The sequence below is a fragment of the Scyliorhinus torazame genome, chromosome 22, assembly GCF_047496885.1.
Source record: "Scyliorhinus torazame isolate Kashiwa2021f chromosome 22, sScyTor2.1, whole genome shotgun sequence".
NCBI lineage: Eukaryota > Metazoa > Chordata > Chondrichthyes > Carcharhiniformes > Scyliorhinidae > Scyliorhinus > Scyliorhinus torazame.
The window spans coordinates 11,337,939-11,354,290 of NC_092728.1; the positions used below are offsets into that span (position 1 = coordinate 11,337,939).

General features: G+C 53.1%; 1 protein-coding gene across 1 annotated transcript in view; it reads left to right on the forward strand.

The window, feature by feature from the left end:
* phf8 (PHD finger protein 8) overlaps window positions 1-16,352 on the forward strand; it is a 61,913-nt gene that overhangs the window by 27,281 nt on the left and 18,280 nt on the right. Inside the window, 7 exon segments of the mRNA XM_072489006.1 lie at window positions 3,206-3,295; window positions 3,970-4,048; window positions 4,051-4,202; window positions 5,186-5,307; window positions 10,723-10,901; window positions 12,705-12,790; window positions 14,533-14,687. Coding sequence (XP_072345107.1) covers window positions 3,206-3,295; window positions 3,970-4,048; window positions 4,051-4,202; window positions 5,186-5,307; window positions 10,723-10,901; window positions 12,705-12,790; window positions 14,533-14,687 — 863 coding nt within the window.

Here is a 16,352-nt window from a genome sequence, read left to right on the forward strand (position 1 = left end):
TAGCAACCAGGGAACTGATCTGCCATAGTGGATCAGAGTTAGATTTTGAGAAAATGCATGTCCGACAGTGCGGTGCTCCCTCAGCACTGACCCTCCAACAGTGCGGAGCTCCCTCAATACTGACCCTCCGGCAGTGCTGCGCCCACAGAGTACTGACCCTTCGACACTGCAACGCTCCCGGAGTACTGACCCTCCAAGTGTGCAGCGCCATCTCAGTACTGACCTCCTGGTAGTACGGCGCTCCCTCAGTACTGACGCTTCCTTGGCACTGATCCTCCAACAGCGCGGTGCTCCCTCAGTACAGACCCTCCGACAATGTGGTGCTCCCTCAGTACAGACCCTCCGGCAATGCGGTGCTCCCTCAGTACTGACCCTCTGACAGTGAGGTGTTCCTTCAGTACTGAACTGCGGATTGTGTGGCGCTCCCTCAGTACTGACCCTCTGACAGTGAGGTGTTCCTTCAGTACTGAACGGCGGATTGTGTGGCGCTCCCTCAGTACTGACCCTCTGACAGTGCAGTCCTTCCTCAGTAATGACCCTCTGACAGTGCGATGCTCCCTCAGCAGTGACCCTCTGACAGTGCATCGCTCCCTCAGTACGTCCCTCAGTGCTGCGCCCACAGAGTACTGACCCTTCGACACTGCAACGCTCCCGGGAGTACTGACCCTCCAAGTGTGCAGCGCCATCTCAGTACTGACCTCCTGGTAGTACGGCGCTCCCTCAGTACTGACGCTTCCTTGGCACTGATCCTCCAACAGCGCGGTGCTCCCTCAGTACAGACGCTCCGACACTGTGGTGCTCCCTCAGTACAGACCCTCCGGCAATGCGGTGCTCCCTCAGTACTGACCCTCTGACAGTGAGGTGTTCCTTCAGTACTGAACTGCGGATTGTGTGGCGCTCCCTCAGTACTGACCCTCTGACAGTGCAGTCCTTCCTCAGTAATGACCATCTGACAGTGCGATGCTCCCTCAGCAGTGACCCTCTGACAGTGCATCGCTCCCTCAGTACGTCCCTCCGATAGTGCGGCACTCCCCCAGCACTGACCCTCCCAACAGTGTGCCGCTCCCTCAGCACTGACCCTCTGACAGTGCGGCGCTCCCTCAGTACTGACCCTCCGACAGTGCGGCACTCCCTCAGTACTGACCCTGTGACAGTGTGGCACTCCCTCAGCACTGACCCTCCCAACAGTGCGGCGCTCCCTCAGCACTGACCCTCTGACAGTGCAGCACTCCCTCAGTACTGACCCTCTGACAGTGCGGCACTCCCTCAGTACTGACCCTCTGACAGTGCGGCACTCGCTCAGTACTGACCCTCTGACCGTTCAGCGCTCCCTCAGTACTGACTCTCTGATGGTGCAGCGCTCGCTCAGTATCGACCCTCTGACAGTGAGGCACTCCCTCAGTTCTAGCCCTCATACAGTGCGGCGCTACCTCGGTGCTGACCTTCTGACAGGAAGTGCTCCCTCGGTTCTAACCCTCATGCAGTGCGGCGTGCACTCAGTACTGACCCTCGGACAGTGCAGCGCTCCCTCAGTATTGACGCTCAGACAGTGCAGCACTCCCTCAGTACAGATCCTCGGACAGTGCTGTGCACCTTCGGTACTGACCGTCGGACAGCGCCCGCGCTCCCTCAGTGCCTGTGCTCCCTCAGTACTGACCCTCAGACAGTGCCCATGTCCCTCAGTGCCCGCAGTCCCTCAGTACTGATCCTCTGACAGTGCGGCACTCCCTCAGTACTGATCCTCGGACAGTGCGGCCCTCCCTCAGTACTGATCCTCGGACAGTGCGGCACTCCCTCAGCACTGACCCTCTGACAGTGCAGCACTCCCTCAGTACTGCTCCTCGGACAGTGCTGCACTCCCTCGGTACTGACCGTCGGACAGTGCCCATGTCCCTCAGTGCCCGTAGTCCCTCAGTACTGATTCTCTGACAGTGCGGCGCTCCCTCATTACTGCCCTGCAACAGTGAGGCACTCCCTCTAACAATGCCAACCATCTAATAATGCGTTGCTTCCTCAGCACTGACCCTCAGACAATGCAGTGCTCCTTCACCTCTGTCCCCACCAGGTTGTGCTCAGTCCTAATCCCCCCCCGGACAATCACACACGCAGCCTAGCTCCAACTCTCCTGCAACTGATCCCTAAACTCATAATGTCAATGTTAATAAACCCCATTGTCAATCTTAGCTTGGGATCACGGGATGGTAGAGCACAAAGAGATCATTTGGTCCGTGTAGTCTGTACTGGCTCCTCAAAATGCAAGTTCGTCCCTCTTTCCCCACCCGCCGTGCAGTATTTCACCACTTCAAATATTTCAGGTGTCAACTATTGGCCTTCTTTTGAACAGCCAAATGCTCAGTTACGCCCTGCACCTCGACCTTGGATAGGGGAGCAGTGCAGGTCCAACAGGTTCACTTTCACGGTGTCAACGGGCACAATGGGGAGCGTTGGATGAATGACAGAGCTGGCTGGAAGGGCCGAATAGCCTGCACCTGCTCCTGTTTTCTGTTTGTATCATAGCTGTGGCTTACAGTGTGCAGAAGACTAAGTGGGGGTGATCTGATCAAGGGGTTTAAGATGATTAAAAGATTCAATAGGATCGATAGAGGGAACATTTTTCCTCTGTTACGCTGGGAGTAGGGGATGGGTGGGGTGGGGTGTGGAGTCCAGAACATAGGGACAGAAGCTTAGAATGAGAGCCAGGCCGTAGTGGAGGTGGGTGGGCGGGGGGTGGGGGGGGGGGGGGGGGGCGGGGGTGGGTGGGGGGGGGGGGGGGGGGGGGGATGTTGTTGACAGGAACAGGGCAGTGGAAATCCAGAACAATCTCCTCCAAAAAACTGTCTGGGGGAGGGGGGCCACCGAGGTGAGGAGATGGAGTTAACATTCAGACCAGCCTTGATTTAATTAAGTGGATGCGCAGACTCGAGAGGGGCTGAATGGGCCTCCCCCTGTTCCTGTGTGATAGACTCGAGAGGGGCTGAATGGGCCTCCCCCGGTTCCTGTGTAACAGGCTGGAGAGGGGCTGAATGGGCCTCCTCCTGTTCCTGTGTAACAGGCTCGAGAGGGGCTGAATGGGCCTCCTCCTGTTTCTGTGTAACAGGCTCGAGAGGGGCTGAATGGCCTCCTCCTGTCCCATAATGTTGGTAAGTTTTAAACTTTTTGGCTGCTAAATGATTTAATTTCTGCTGCTTTCTTTTCTATAAATTAGGCTCTCTCTGAGCATGAAGATGAAATTCCAGAGAGCATTCGGACTGCACAGCTCATCAAAGATCTCGCAAAAGAGATTCGCCTTGTGGATGTGAGTGTTGCTCACTGTCAGTGTGCTGTATTTGCCACAGTAGGCGCTGACGAATTCCCCTGAAGAGAACGTTTCATCTGGACCGGTACCATCTCCTTCCCACTGCCTACCCTCCTAAGATGCCCCAACTAGTTAAATATCTCCTCTCCCTTCCCTTGACATCCATGTGCCCATGGCGTTGCTGAAAGCAGTGCTCGAGAGTGGCAGCCTTGCTGAATTTGCTGCAGTGCTAAGGCTCTGACATGGGGACACGTCACAACATTTACCAGCTTCAACTGCACTTAATCCCAGAGAACTGTCTCTCCAACAATGCGGTGCTCCCTCAGTACTGGCCCTCTGACAGTGCAGCGCTCCCTCAGCACTGACCCTCCCACGGTGCGGTGCTCCCTCAGCACTGACCATCCGACAGTGCAGCACTCCCTCAGTACTGACCCTCCCGACAGTGTGGCGCTCCCTCAGCACTGACCCTCTTACACTGCGGCGCTCCCTCAATACTACCCTCTGACAGTGCGGCGCTCCCTCAATACTACCCTCTGACAGTGCGGCGCTCCCTCCACACAGACCCCCCAATAGTGCGGCATGCCCTCAACGCTGCTCTGCAAATTGTTTTGTGTGTCCCCTCCTGTCGGGGACCAGTTGAAACCTGATCCAATTAGCCGGCTGTGTTTTGTCAGACCGTAGGGAAACCGGGCGGGCCGTTTGGCCTCCACCGCAGTCCACAGGCACTGATTGCTGCGGGCAACAGCGACAAGCCAGCCGTAAGAAAGGAGGCCTGCTGAAGGAGAGCGGGAAGAGGAAGGGAAAGCGAGGGAAGGAGGCAGTGGGCCTGCTCACACCAGACCTGGATCTCCTGGAGATGCACACCAAACAAACGCTGAAGAAACTGGAGTCGCCCAAGAAGGAAAAGGTGACATTTAGTGTTTAATACCTTATATTCCATCTTTCCCAACACCCTCATGTTAGTTACCTCCTGTTCCTGTATGTGTCTCGTGCTCGGTTGTGAGTGTAGATATCTATGATCTCCGGGCGAGTCCCTCTCTTGGACAGTCTGTTGCTTCTATTCCTCCCTCTCGCCCCATTTTATTTCTCCGTCTCCATCACCTTTTATTCCATTTTATTTTTACTGCTTACATTCCTCTCTCCTCCTCTTTGTCCTTACTTCCCAGCCCATCCTTGCACCCCCCCATGTTATTCCCCTCCTTGACCCCTTCCTTTTCCCAAATTCCATACCACCCCGTCCTCACTTCCCACCCTTGTCCTTCACCTCCATGCCTGCAAGACCCTGCCTGCTCCTTACCCAGCCCCACCCCTCATCTCACCCATTCAGCACCCCCCTACTCCTTGTCCATTCTTCACCTGGCCCACCTTTCGACCCACATGCCATCCCTCCTCCTCATCCAGCCCACCCTTTCCTCTTCAGGCCCTACTCCTCGCTCGGTCTGCCTCATCCTGGACCACCTACTCTCCTCTCTGTCCCACACAAACATTTTCTCTTGCTCGTTCTCTCTCTCTCTATCTCTCTCTCTCTGTCTGTCTCTCTCTCTCTCTCGCTGTCTCTCCCTCTCTTTACTGAGATTGTTCAGCATTGAGCAGTCCTCTTGTTATCCAAGAACTGACGCTCATGATTTAGCGTAATTGATTTGAGTTCTGTCAGCTATGGTTTCAGGAGATTAGTTCAGGCACAGGAATGTGCGAGAGGGAGCAGTGCCCAGGGTAAAGCTCTGGGGCCCCTGGGTTCAAATCCCATCACGGCAGCTGGCGAAATCTGAATTCAATAAAATAAATCGAGCGGGATGTGCAGGAGGCCGCGGGCATGAGCCCGAAAAAGAAAGTGAGCAGACATTGGCTCCCTTCATCTTCCTGACGTCTTTCCTGTGTTCTCGTTCACAGCGTGACGTGCCCAGCTCACAGCTACAGGTCGAGACATTCGAGGGCGAGCTGGCAATGGACGCATCAGTCGGCCTGGACGATAGTAAGCTGCGATTCGTGCTGTCCAATGGGAAGATAATGAGGCAAGTCCACCTGGCTGCTTCAGTCACTATCTCACAATCAACCCCCATTTCACCACGTGGCGGGGTGGGAGGGAGCCTATTGTCACAAACATTGGTCGCGCCTTCAACAATACAATATCAGCTTTTCCCCATAACTTTGTTATGTCAACCGTCACGTTGTAGTTGCAGGTTCTGGCCATCAGATGGCGCTACACTGTACGTTTCCAATGTATCACTCGAACGTTTTACACAATTCATAGCCCTACCCACCCTACCTGTAGACTCTGTTGTCTACTGAACTGAGGACTTGGGGCATTTCAGCCATGCCAGTTTGTATCATTCCCGCTCTCCCGAATCCATGGACATCGAGGCTAATTGTGTCTGAACTGCAACTATCGCTTGTGCGCTCGTTTGTCCTTGCAGACTCGCTCACATTAATCTGTTTTACACACATTCTTGCAATCGTCCATAATCGCGCGCGCACACCCTCACACCTGCATGCCACCCCCTCGAGTTCCCCCTCCGCTCACATGCCCACACCCTCCCTTGCATGGCAATCCTCAACAAATCCCACCCCTCCCTCTCCGGCTCCTAAATTCCCCCAGATGCCCACCAGCACGCAGACTCCCGTACCCTCATGTCTTGACGAGCCCATTCGTGTCAGCGCTCACGTCAATGTGTATGTGCACGTGCCTATTCGCCCTCTCACTCCCCATGTGCTCAAACCCCTCTGCACTTCCTCCCACACTTGCAGTTCCAGAGATGCATCCATGACGTCCCCTACCCCAATGGGAATAGCAGCCTGTGGGCAAAAACAGGCAGCGTTAGATGGGAGGGAAATCCTCTTGCCCTGCACCATTACAGAAGATACTTCCGAACCGGGTATTCTTCAATCCACCCGGACTGCTGCACCCTCAGACCATGAGAAATAGGAGCAGGAGTAGGCCATTCGGCCCTTCGAGCCTGCTCCACCACTTAATAAGATCACGGTTGATCTAACATTGAATAAGTCCACTTATCTCCATACCCGTGAATCCACCCTCTGATTAGTAAAAGCCTTGAAAATGATCAAGGCCTCGGCCGTCAGTTTCCTGGGATAATTCTAAAGATTCACCTCTCTTTGAGAGAAGAATTTCTTCCTCAAATCCGTCTTAAATGAGTTCTCCCTTATTCTACAACTGTGCCCTCTGGTCCTACCCTCCCCCTGTGAGTGGAAACATAGAAATAGAAACAGGAGGAATTGATTCAGCCCTTCGAGCCAGCTCCATCATTTATGATGATCATGGCCTGATCCCGCCTCCCCCCCGCCCCATATCCATTGACCCCTTGAGCCCCAAGAGTATCTAATTTCTCCTTGAAATTACACAACGTTTTGACCTCAACTGCTTCCTGGTGGTAGCGAATTCCCCAGATTCACCACTCTCTGGGTGAAGAAATTTCTCCTCACCTCAGTCCTAAAAGGTTTACTACTCCTTATTCTCAAACTATGACCCCCTAGCTCTGGACTCTCTCTCTCTCTCGTCTCCTCCCCCCCCCCACCCCCCAAATCGGGAACATTCTTTCTGAATCTACCCTGTTAGAATTTTGTAAGTTTATGTGAGATCCCCCCCCCTCACTTTTTTTATAAATGTTTTTTATTGGCTTTTTGAACAAAGTATGTTTACCGTTATGTACACAGAATAAAAAATATGGAAGAGAAGGGAACAGGCCCAAAAAGAAAATTTGAATAAAATTACTGGTAGGGTATTATGCGCGAGCTCAACAACAGCAACTCTGTGCAATTGGCATTATTATTTTTAGCACATAAGTAGGCATCTGTTTGTGGGAGGGAGGTGGGGGGGAGACTGGGGGGGTACATATACATTTGGGTGCCGCAGAAACAATTACAGAAAATTTACAGAGGGCAATACGCTAATGGGTCTGGTGTTGGCGTTGTCGCTTGCTTCTCCCCCTCACTCTTCTAAACTCCGATGAATATAATCCTAACCGACTTAGTCTCTCCTCATATGACAGTCCCGCCATCCCAGGAATCAGCCTGGTAAACCTTCGCTGCTCTCCCTCCACAGCAAGAACATCCTTCCTCAGAAAAGGAGACCAAAACTGCCCACAATACTCCAGGTGTGGCCTCACCAATGCCCTGTACAGTTGCAGTAAAACATCCCTATTCCTATACTCAAATCCTCTCGCTATGAAGGCCAACACATCATTTGCCTTCTTTACTGCTGTACCCACGCATTTAGTTTCAGCGATTGATGGACGAGGACACCAAGGTATCCACTTCTCAATTTACACCCATTCAGATAATAATCTGCCTTCTTATTTTTGCAGCAGAAGTGGATAACCTCACATTTATCCACATTATACTGCATCTGCCATGCATGTGCCCACTCACTCCGCCTGTCCACATCCCGCTGAAGCATCTCTGCATCCTCCTCACAGCTCACCCTCCCACCCAACTTTGTGTCGTCGGCAAATTTGGACATAATCAAATCGTCCAAATCATTAATATATGTGAACAGTTGGGATCCTAGCATAGATACCTGCCAGGATCACTAGTCATTGCCTGCCAATCAGAAAAAGATCCATTTAGTCCAACGTTTTGCTTCCTGTCTGCTAACCAGCTTTCTATCCATCTCAAGACACTACCCGTAATCCCATGCGCTTTAACCTTGCATATCAATCTTTTATGTGAGACCTTATCGAAAGCCTTCTGGAAGTCTAAATAAACCACATCCACCGGTTCTCCCTGGCCAGCTCTACTAGTTACATCTTCAAAGAATTCCAGTAAATTTGTCAAGCGTGATATTCCATTCGTAAATTCATGCTGACTGTGATTACACCACTGCATTCCAAATGCTGTGCTATGAAATCCTTGATTATTGACTCCAGCAACTTCCCTACTACCGGCGTTAGGCTCACTGGTCTATAGTTCCCTGTTTTCTCTCTACCTCCCTTTTTGAATAGTGGGGTTACATTCGCTACTATAAGAACCATTCCGGAGTCCAAAGGATTTTGGAAAATGACCATCATGGATCTACTATTTTTAGGGCCACTTCATTAAGTACTCTGGGGTGAAGATTATCAGGCCCTGGAGATTTGTCTACCTTCAATCCTATTAATTTCCCCAAAGCTATTTCTTTACGAATACTAATTTCCTTCAGCTCCTCGCTGAAAATCGTGCTTCTCAGAACTTCCGGTACATTATTCATGTCTTCCTTTGTGAAGACAGAAGCAAAGTACAAATTTAGTTCCTCAGCCATTTCTTGTTCCCTGTTACGAATTCCCTTTTTCTGACTATAAGGGGCCTACATTTAGTTTTTATTAATCTTTTTCTCTTTACATACCAATAGAAACTTTTACAGTCAGTTTCTATGTTCCCCGCTAGCTTACTTTCAAATTGTATTTTCCCCTTCTTAATCAATCCCTTGGTTTGTCTTTGCTGAATTTTAAACTGTTCCCAATCCTCAGCTCGATTGCTTTTTCTAGCTCATTTATCTGTCTCTTCTTTGAATCTAATACAATCTCTAATTTCTCTTGTAAGCCATGGTTTGGCCACAGTTCCCTTTCTACTCTTGCGCCAAATAGGAATAAACAACTTTTGGAGTGCACCTATTCGTTCCTTGAATGCTGCTACTGCCTGTCCGCTGTCCTTCCTTTCAGTAATGTTTCCCAGTCTGTCACAGCCAGCTCATGCCTCATACCATCATAGTTACCTTTACTGAGGTTCAGGAACGTGGTCTCAGAATCAACTACCTCACTATTCACCTTGATAAAGAATTCTATCATATTATGGTCACTCATCCCCAAGGGTTCTCTCACAACTAGATTGCCGACTAATCCTTTCTCATTGCACAACACCCATCCCAAGATGGTCTGTTCCCTTGTTGGCTCCTCGACATATTCGTCCAGAAGACTATCCCGTCTCCACTCCAGAAATTCCTTCTCTATTGCACTGTGACTAATTTGACTCACCCATTCTATACACAGATTAAAGTCACCCATAATCACAGATGTTCCTTTACCACACACATCTCCGATTTCCTGTCTGACGCTATTCCCAACATTACCATTGCAGTTTAGTGATGTATACCACCTCTACGAATGTTTACTGCCCCTTGATGTTTCCTAATCCAACCCAGACAGATTCCACATCGTCTGTACGAACATCTTTCCTCAATATTGTATCAACATCTTCTTTCATCAACATTGCAACTCCACCACCTTTTCCTTTCTCTCTGTCCTTCCTAAAATATGAATAGCCCTCAATGTTTAGTTCCCATCTTTGGTCGCCTTGGACCCATGTCACCGTAATCCCAACCATATCATATCCCTTTACATCTATCTGCGCAGCTAATTCATCCATTTTATTTTGAATGCTCCGGGCGTTCATGTACAAAACCTTAAGACTAGTCCTTTTCACGTACTCTGTCCCTTCCCTAATTTTTTTAAAAACAGTGTCACTATTGATACAGGCCCTTGTTTTTCTGCCTATCACTTTTTTTATTCTCCCTTCTGCCTTCTTCTCTTGTATTTGATTCTCCATGCTCTGAATCCTTACATAGGTACCCATCCCCGGCCATATTAGTTTAACCCTCCTCAACCGCTCTAGCAAGTAACCCCCTCCTTCTCCCCAAGGACATCAGTCCCGTTCCTGCCCAGGTGTAACCCGTCCAGTTTGTACAGGTCCCAACCCCCCCTTCCAGAACCAGCCCCAATGCCCCTGGAATCTGAAACCCTACGCCCTCACACCATCTCTTCAGCCATGTATTCATCCGATGCATCCTGTTTCTTCTCGTGACTAGCACGTGGCACTGGTAGTAATCCTGATATCACTACCTTTAAGGTGAACGTTTACCCTGTCTGACCCCCTGACAATCATAGAATCATAGGATTTACAGTGCGGAAGGAAGCCACTCGGCTCATCGAGTCCACACCAGCCCCTGGAAAGAGCACCCCACCCAAGCCCATGCCTCCACCCCATCCCCACAACCCAGCAACCCCACCCAACCTTTTTGGACACTAACGGCAATATATCATGGTCAATCCCCCTAACCTGCACATCCTAGGACTGTGGGAGGAAACCGGAGCACCCGGAGGAAACCCACGCAGACACAGGGAGAACGTGCAGACTCCACACAGACAGTGACCCAAGCCGTTATCGAACCTGGGACCCTGGAGCTGTGAAGCAACTGTGCTAACCACTGTGTTACCGTGCTTATATGCTTCCCTCATATCACATCTCATTCTTCTGAACTCCAAGGAGTACAGACCTAACCTGTTAAATCTTTCCTCATGTGTCAGTCCCTCCATACCCGGGACCATCTGAGTAAACCTCCTCTGTACTGCCTCCAATGACAACGGATCTTCCCTTAAATAAGGGGACCAAAACTGTACACCATATTCTATAACCTCCCAAACTCTCCTCTTCCCCTTCAGTAACAAAGGAGTGAAGTTTCCCACTGCCCCGGGGACATTCGAGCCACTCTTCGGCATGCTGAAGGGGGTCAAGCGTTGCATCAAGGACGAGTACGACTACGATTCCGAGGACGATTTGCAAATCGATGAAACACCACGCAAGGAACGCAGGGTGATGAACGCCGCAAAGAAGTTGCTAAGTAAGATTCTGCTCCTAATCTGACCCACTGACATGGGAGGGGATTAGGGACACGTACAGGATTCTGAGGGGGTTTGTTAGGGTGGGATTGTCTCCGCTGTCAGATAGAATCTGAAACACGGGGGGATGCACAGTCTCCGCATAAGGAGGCGTCGGGAGTGATTGTTTAGGACTGAGATGGGGTAAGTTTCTTCACTCAAAGGGTTGTGAATCTTTGGGATTTGCTAGTGTGAGGTTATCCATTTTGGACCAAAAAAGGATAGATCCGAGTATTTTCTAGATGGTCTGAAGCTAAATTCAGTGGATGTCCTGGGGTTTCAGGTGCATTGATCTATAAAGTACCACAAACAAGTGCAGAAAGTAATCAGGCCTCGCATTTATTGCCCATCCCTAATTGCCCCTTCGGAAGGTGATGGTTGAGCCGCCGTCTTGAACCGCTGCAGTCCCCGTGTGGTGTAGGGACATCGACAGTGCTGTTAGGGAGGGAGTTCCAGGATTTTGACCCCAAAACAGTGAAGGAAGGTCCGAGACATTTCCCAAGTCGGGATGGAGAGGGGCTCGGAGGGGACCGTCAAGGTGGTGGGGTCCCAGGTATCTGCTGCTCTTGTCCTTCTAGGTGGTCGAGGTCGTGGGTTTGGAAGGTGCTGACAAAGGAGCCTTGGTGAGTTGCTGCAGTGCATCTTGTAGACGGTACACACGGCTGCCACTGTGCGTCGGTGGGGGAGGGAGTGAATGTTTGTGGATGGGGTGTCGATCAAGCGGGGCTGCTTTGTCCTGGATGGTGTTGAGCTTCTTGAGTGTTGTTGGAGCCGCGCTCATCCAGGCAAGTGGAGAGTATCCCATCGCACTCCTGACTTGCGCCTTGTAGAGGGTGGACAGGCTTTGGGGAGTCAGGAAGTGAGTGCCTGTAACTGCAGATTTCAGGAAATCAAGGGGATACGGGAATAAGTGGAAAACTGGAGTTGAAGCCCAGGATCAGCCACGCTCGTGTTGAATGACGGAGCTGACTTGCCGAGCCACAGGGTGTACATTTGCTCCTATTTCCTGTGCTCTTCCTCGATGCTCTGCAGCTTTCAGACCAGGAAAGCAAAGAAATGAGGCTCCTTTCCCCACCTCAGGACATCTCAAAGCCCTTCACAGCCAACGGAACTGCCGTAATCGTTATAATTTAGGACTCGTGCACCCAATTTGCTATTGCCCATCGTGGCCTCAGTACCCGGATGGGAGTATTGGGAGGATGTGTGAAGCGGGGGAGGGGGGAGGGGGGTGTGTGCAGGGTCAATGGGGCAGCTTCTGAACTCAGTGTTGTGGACAATAGCTGAGGGGCTATTAAGTCACAGTCTTACAGCGCAGAAGAAGCCCTTCGTCAACCGCATTGTGTGGGTCTGGAGTCACATGTAGGCCAGATAGGGTAATGACGGCAGGCTTCCCTCCCTAAAGGACATGAATGAAGTAGTTGGGTTTTTGCAACATTCAGCGGTCACCATTTCTGAGACTAGCCTGTTTTTGTTTGGGGGTAGAGTCAACGCCAGTCATCTGCAACCCCCCCACACACACACACACCGTCCTCCCACCACTTGCATCACAAGTTTGTTTACGCACGTGAATGTGTATGTCCACCAAATCGCAGTTCGCAGCCCCAAGATGCTGCTCAATGAAAGTTACGTGGACGATAAAAATCCTCTTATCTCCTTCACTTCCCTCCCTTTCTCGGAGTCCTGCTGTGTCGCAGCCCCTCCCCCCCCAACTTTACATCAAGTTGGAGATGCCAGCCATTCAAGATTCTTGCTTCTTCTATCCTCAGAGTTGCCACGCCGACTGCCACGAGCCAAACCCTGTAAGGACCCCACTCGTAAGCGGGAGCCGGGCGAAGTGGACTTCGATATCGTGGTGAGAGCTGGTTTCCTTTTCTTCTTTTGCCGGGTTACTCCTTCCAGTATCGCGCGCTCTCTCTCGGTCTCTCTCTCTCTCTCTCTGTCTCCCTCGCTCTCTCTGTCTCTCTCTCTCTCTCTCTCTCTCTTCATGGCACCTTTGGCCACTTCGCCGCTGCGTTCGACCCGTTGGAGGGGGGACCAGACGGACGACTCCCTACCCTCGGTGGGATAGATCGCCGGTTGCAGCCGTGTGCCCCAGACTGCCATTCCCGCTGATGTGACAGGTTTGTCGGTTCGAGCCCCGCCCTCGCAGAGGGTGGTGCTCAGGTGCCAAGCTCGGCCTTGCCCAAGGGTGGTTCCAATGGGGCCTAATCTGCCCCCCAACCAGTTGAATTTGATGTTCAGGATCCAGATTGACAGAGCGAGAAGCTCCCTCATCCTCTTCCCGGAGGTTCAGGGCAACGCTTTTCCCTCGGTCAACTCCACTCGGTGCATTTTCATTCCCCCTGCTGTGTATGGGGTCATGACACAGATAAAAATAATCTTTATTGTCACAAGTAGGATTATATTAACACTGCAATGAAGTTACTGTGAAAAGCCCCGAGTCGCCACATTCCGACGCCTGTTCGGGTACACAGAGGGAGAATTCAGAATGCCCAATTCACCTAACAGCACGTCTTTTGGACTGTAGGAGGAAACCGGAGGAAACCTACGCAGACACGGGGAGAACGTGCAGACTCCGCACTGACAGTGACCCAAGCCGGGAATCGAACCTGGAACACTGGCGCTGTGAAGCAACAGTGCTAACCACTGGGCCATCACGCTGCCCGATGGGAACAAGGGTCGGGATTCTCCGACCCCCCGCGGGGCCGGAGAATCGGCATGGGGGGGCGGGGGCGGCGTGAATCCCCCCCCGGCGCCGGTTTTTCAGCGGGGGCAGGAATCGTACCGCGCCAATCCGTACGGCCCGACGCCGGAGGGATTCACGCCACTAATCGCCGCCGGTACAGCCCGCCCCGCCGGGTAGCGGAGAATCCCGGCCAAGGTCCTGTATTGTTAGGATGCACTGATGGATTGCTGGACCTCCGTATTCTGTTTTCTTTGACATCTCTCCTTCTCTATCTATTCCTGTCTCTCTCACCAATCTTTCTTCTTTCCTCCCTACATCACTCCTTCTTTCCTTCATACTTCACTCTCCACTGCCCGGCACTCCCTCCACTCCCCTCTCCCTCCCAAAACCCCTCCCCAATTCTCCTTTCTCCCCTCCTCATTCTCCTTCGTCCCAATACCCTCTTCCCTCATTCCTCTCCCTCCCAATGCCCCATCCTTCCCCATTCCTCTCCCTCCCAACACCCCACCTCTCGCCTTCCCCATTCGCCTCCCTCCACTCTGGCTCCTCAACCCACCTCCATCCTCCCCCCCCTCACCGCCTCCTTTTTCTCTCGGATTCCCTCGCTCACCCTTCACCCCTTCCCCTCGCCCTTTTATCTCTTATGTTCTCACTTCATCATCCCCTCTGCTCCTCCTCTCACACCCCTGTCCCCCCGCTCCCTCCGCTTTACTCTTATCTCCTCACTCACCCGGTCCTCTCACCTCCTCATCCACCAAACCCCCCCCTCGCGCTTCTCCCTGTTTTTCTCAATCTCTCCCCCCCCCCGGCCTCCCCCATTCCTCATGCTACTCCTCTCCCTCTCCTCCTTTCTCTCTTACCTCCTCGCTCATCCTGTCCTCTCTATCTCACCCCCCTGCTGTACGCAGGAGGATGACTCGTCTGATGAAGACTCAGCCATTGACATTGACATCAGTAACGGAGCAGGCACAGCGGACGCTGCCGGTGCGGGCAGCTCAGCCGGCATTCTGGATCTCCTCAAGGCCAGTAAGGAGGTCGGGGGCCTGGACTACGCCACGCAAAGGTAAATCTTTCCTTCTGCGTCCCCTCCACCGGCCCCTGCCCCCTGGCCCAGAGTTAAATATTCCTGTGCTGCTCCGTTCCCTTAAAGGAAGCATTGGATTGGGCCTAGGGAACAAGAAAGGAAAATGGAGCCTCGCCTCCCGAGTCCGCACCCCGTGTACGCAAACCCCACACCAAAGGCCAGAGAGCCGTAATCCATTGCTGTCAGTACAGAGGGAGCCCCGTACTGTCGGAGGGTCAGTTCTGAGGGAGCCCCGCACTGTCGGAGGATCAGTTCTGAGGGAGCCCCGCACTGTCGGAGGGTCAGTGCTGAGGGAGCACTGCACGGTCGGAGGGTCAGTACTGAGGGAGCGCGGCACTGTCGGAGGGTCAGTACAGAGGGAGTGCCGCACTGTCAGAGGGTCAGTGCTGAGGGAGCGCCGCACTGTCGGAGGGTCAGTACTGAGGGAGTGCCGCACTGTCGGAGGGTCAGTACAGAGGGAGTGCGCACTGTCAGAGGGTCAGTACTGAGGGACCGCCGCACTGTCGGAGGGTCAGTGGTGAGGGAGTGCTGCTGTCGGAGGGTCAGTGCTGAGGGAGTGCAGCACTGTTGGAGGGTCAGTACTGAGGGAGCGCCGCACTGTCGGAGGGTCAGTACTGAGGGAGCGCCGCACTGTCGGAGGGTCAGTGCTGAGGGAGTGCCGCACTGTCGGAGGGTCAGTACTAAGGGAGTGCCGCACTGTCAGGGTCAGTACTGGGGGAGTGCCGCACTGTCAGAGGGTCGGTACAGAGGGAGTGCCGCACTGTCAGAGGGTCAGTACTGAGGGAGTGCCGCACTGTTGGAGGGTCAGTACTGAAGGTGTGCCGCACTGACGGAGGGTCAGTGCTGAGGGAGCGCCGCACTATCGGAGGGTCAGTACTGAGGGAGTGCTGCACTGTCAGAGGGTCAGTACTGAGGGAGTGCCGCAGTGTCGGAGGGTCAGTGCTGAGGGAGCGCTGCACTGTCAGAGGGTCAGTGCTGAGGTAGCGCCGCACTGTCAGAGGCTCAGTACTGAGGGATTGCCGCACTGTCGGAGGGTCAGTGCTGAGGGAGTGCCGCACTGTCAGAGGGTCAGTACTAAGGGAGCGGCGCACTGTCGGAGGGTCAGTGCTGAGGGAGTCCTGCACTGTCAGAGGGTCAGTACTAAGGGAGCGGCGCACTGTAGGAGGATCAGTGCTAAGGGAGCGCTGCACTGTCGGAGGGTCAGTGCTGAAGGAGCGCCGCACTGTCGGAGGGTCAGTGCTGAGGGAGCGCCGCACTATCGAAGGGTCAGTGCTGAGGGAGTGCAGCACTGTCGGGAAGGGCAGTGCTGAGGGAGTGCTGCACTGTCGGAGGGTCAGTGCTGAGGGAGCGCCGCACTATCGAAGGGTCAGTGCTGAGGGAGTGCTGCACTGTCGGGAGGGTCAGTGCTGAGGGAGCGCCGCACTGTCGGAGGGTCAGTGCTGAGGGAGCGCCGCACTATCGATGGGTCAGTACTGAGGGAGCGCCGCACTGTCGGAGGGTCAGTGCTGGGGGAGTGCCGCACTGTCAGAGGGTCGGTACAGAGGGAGTGCCGCACTGTCAGAGGGTCAGTACTGGGGGAGTGCCGCACTGTCGGAGGGTCAGTACTGAGGGTGTGCCGCACTGTCGGAGGGTCAGTGCTGAGGG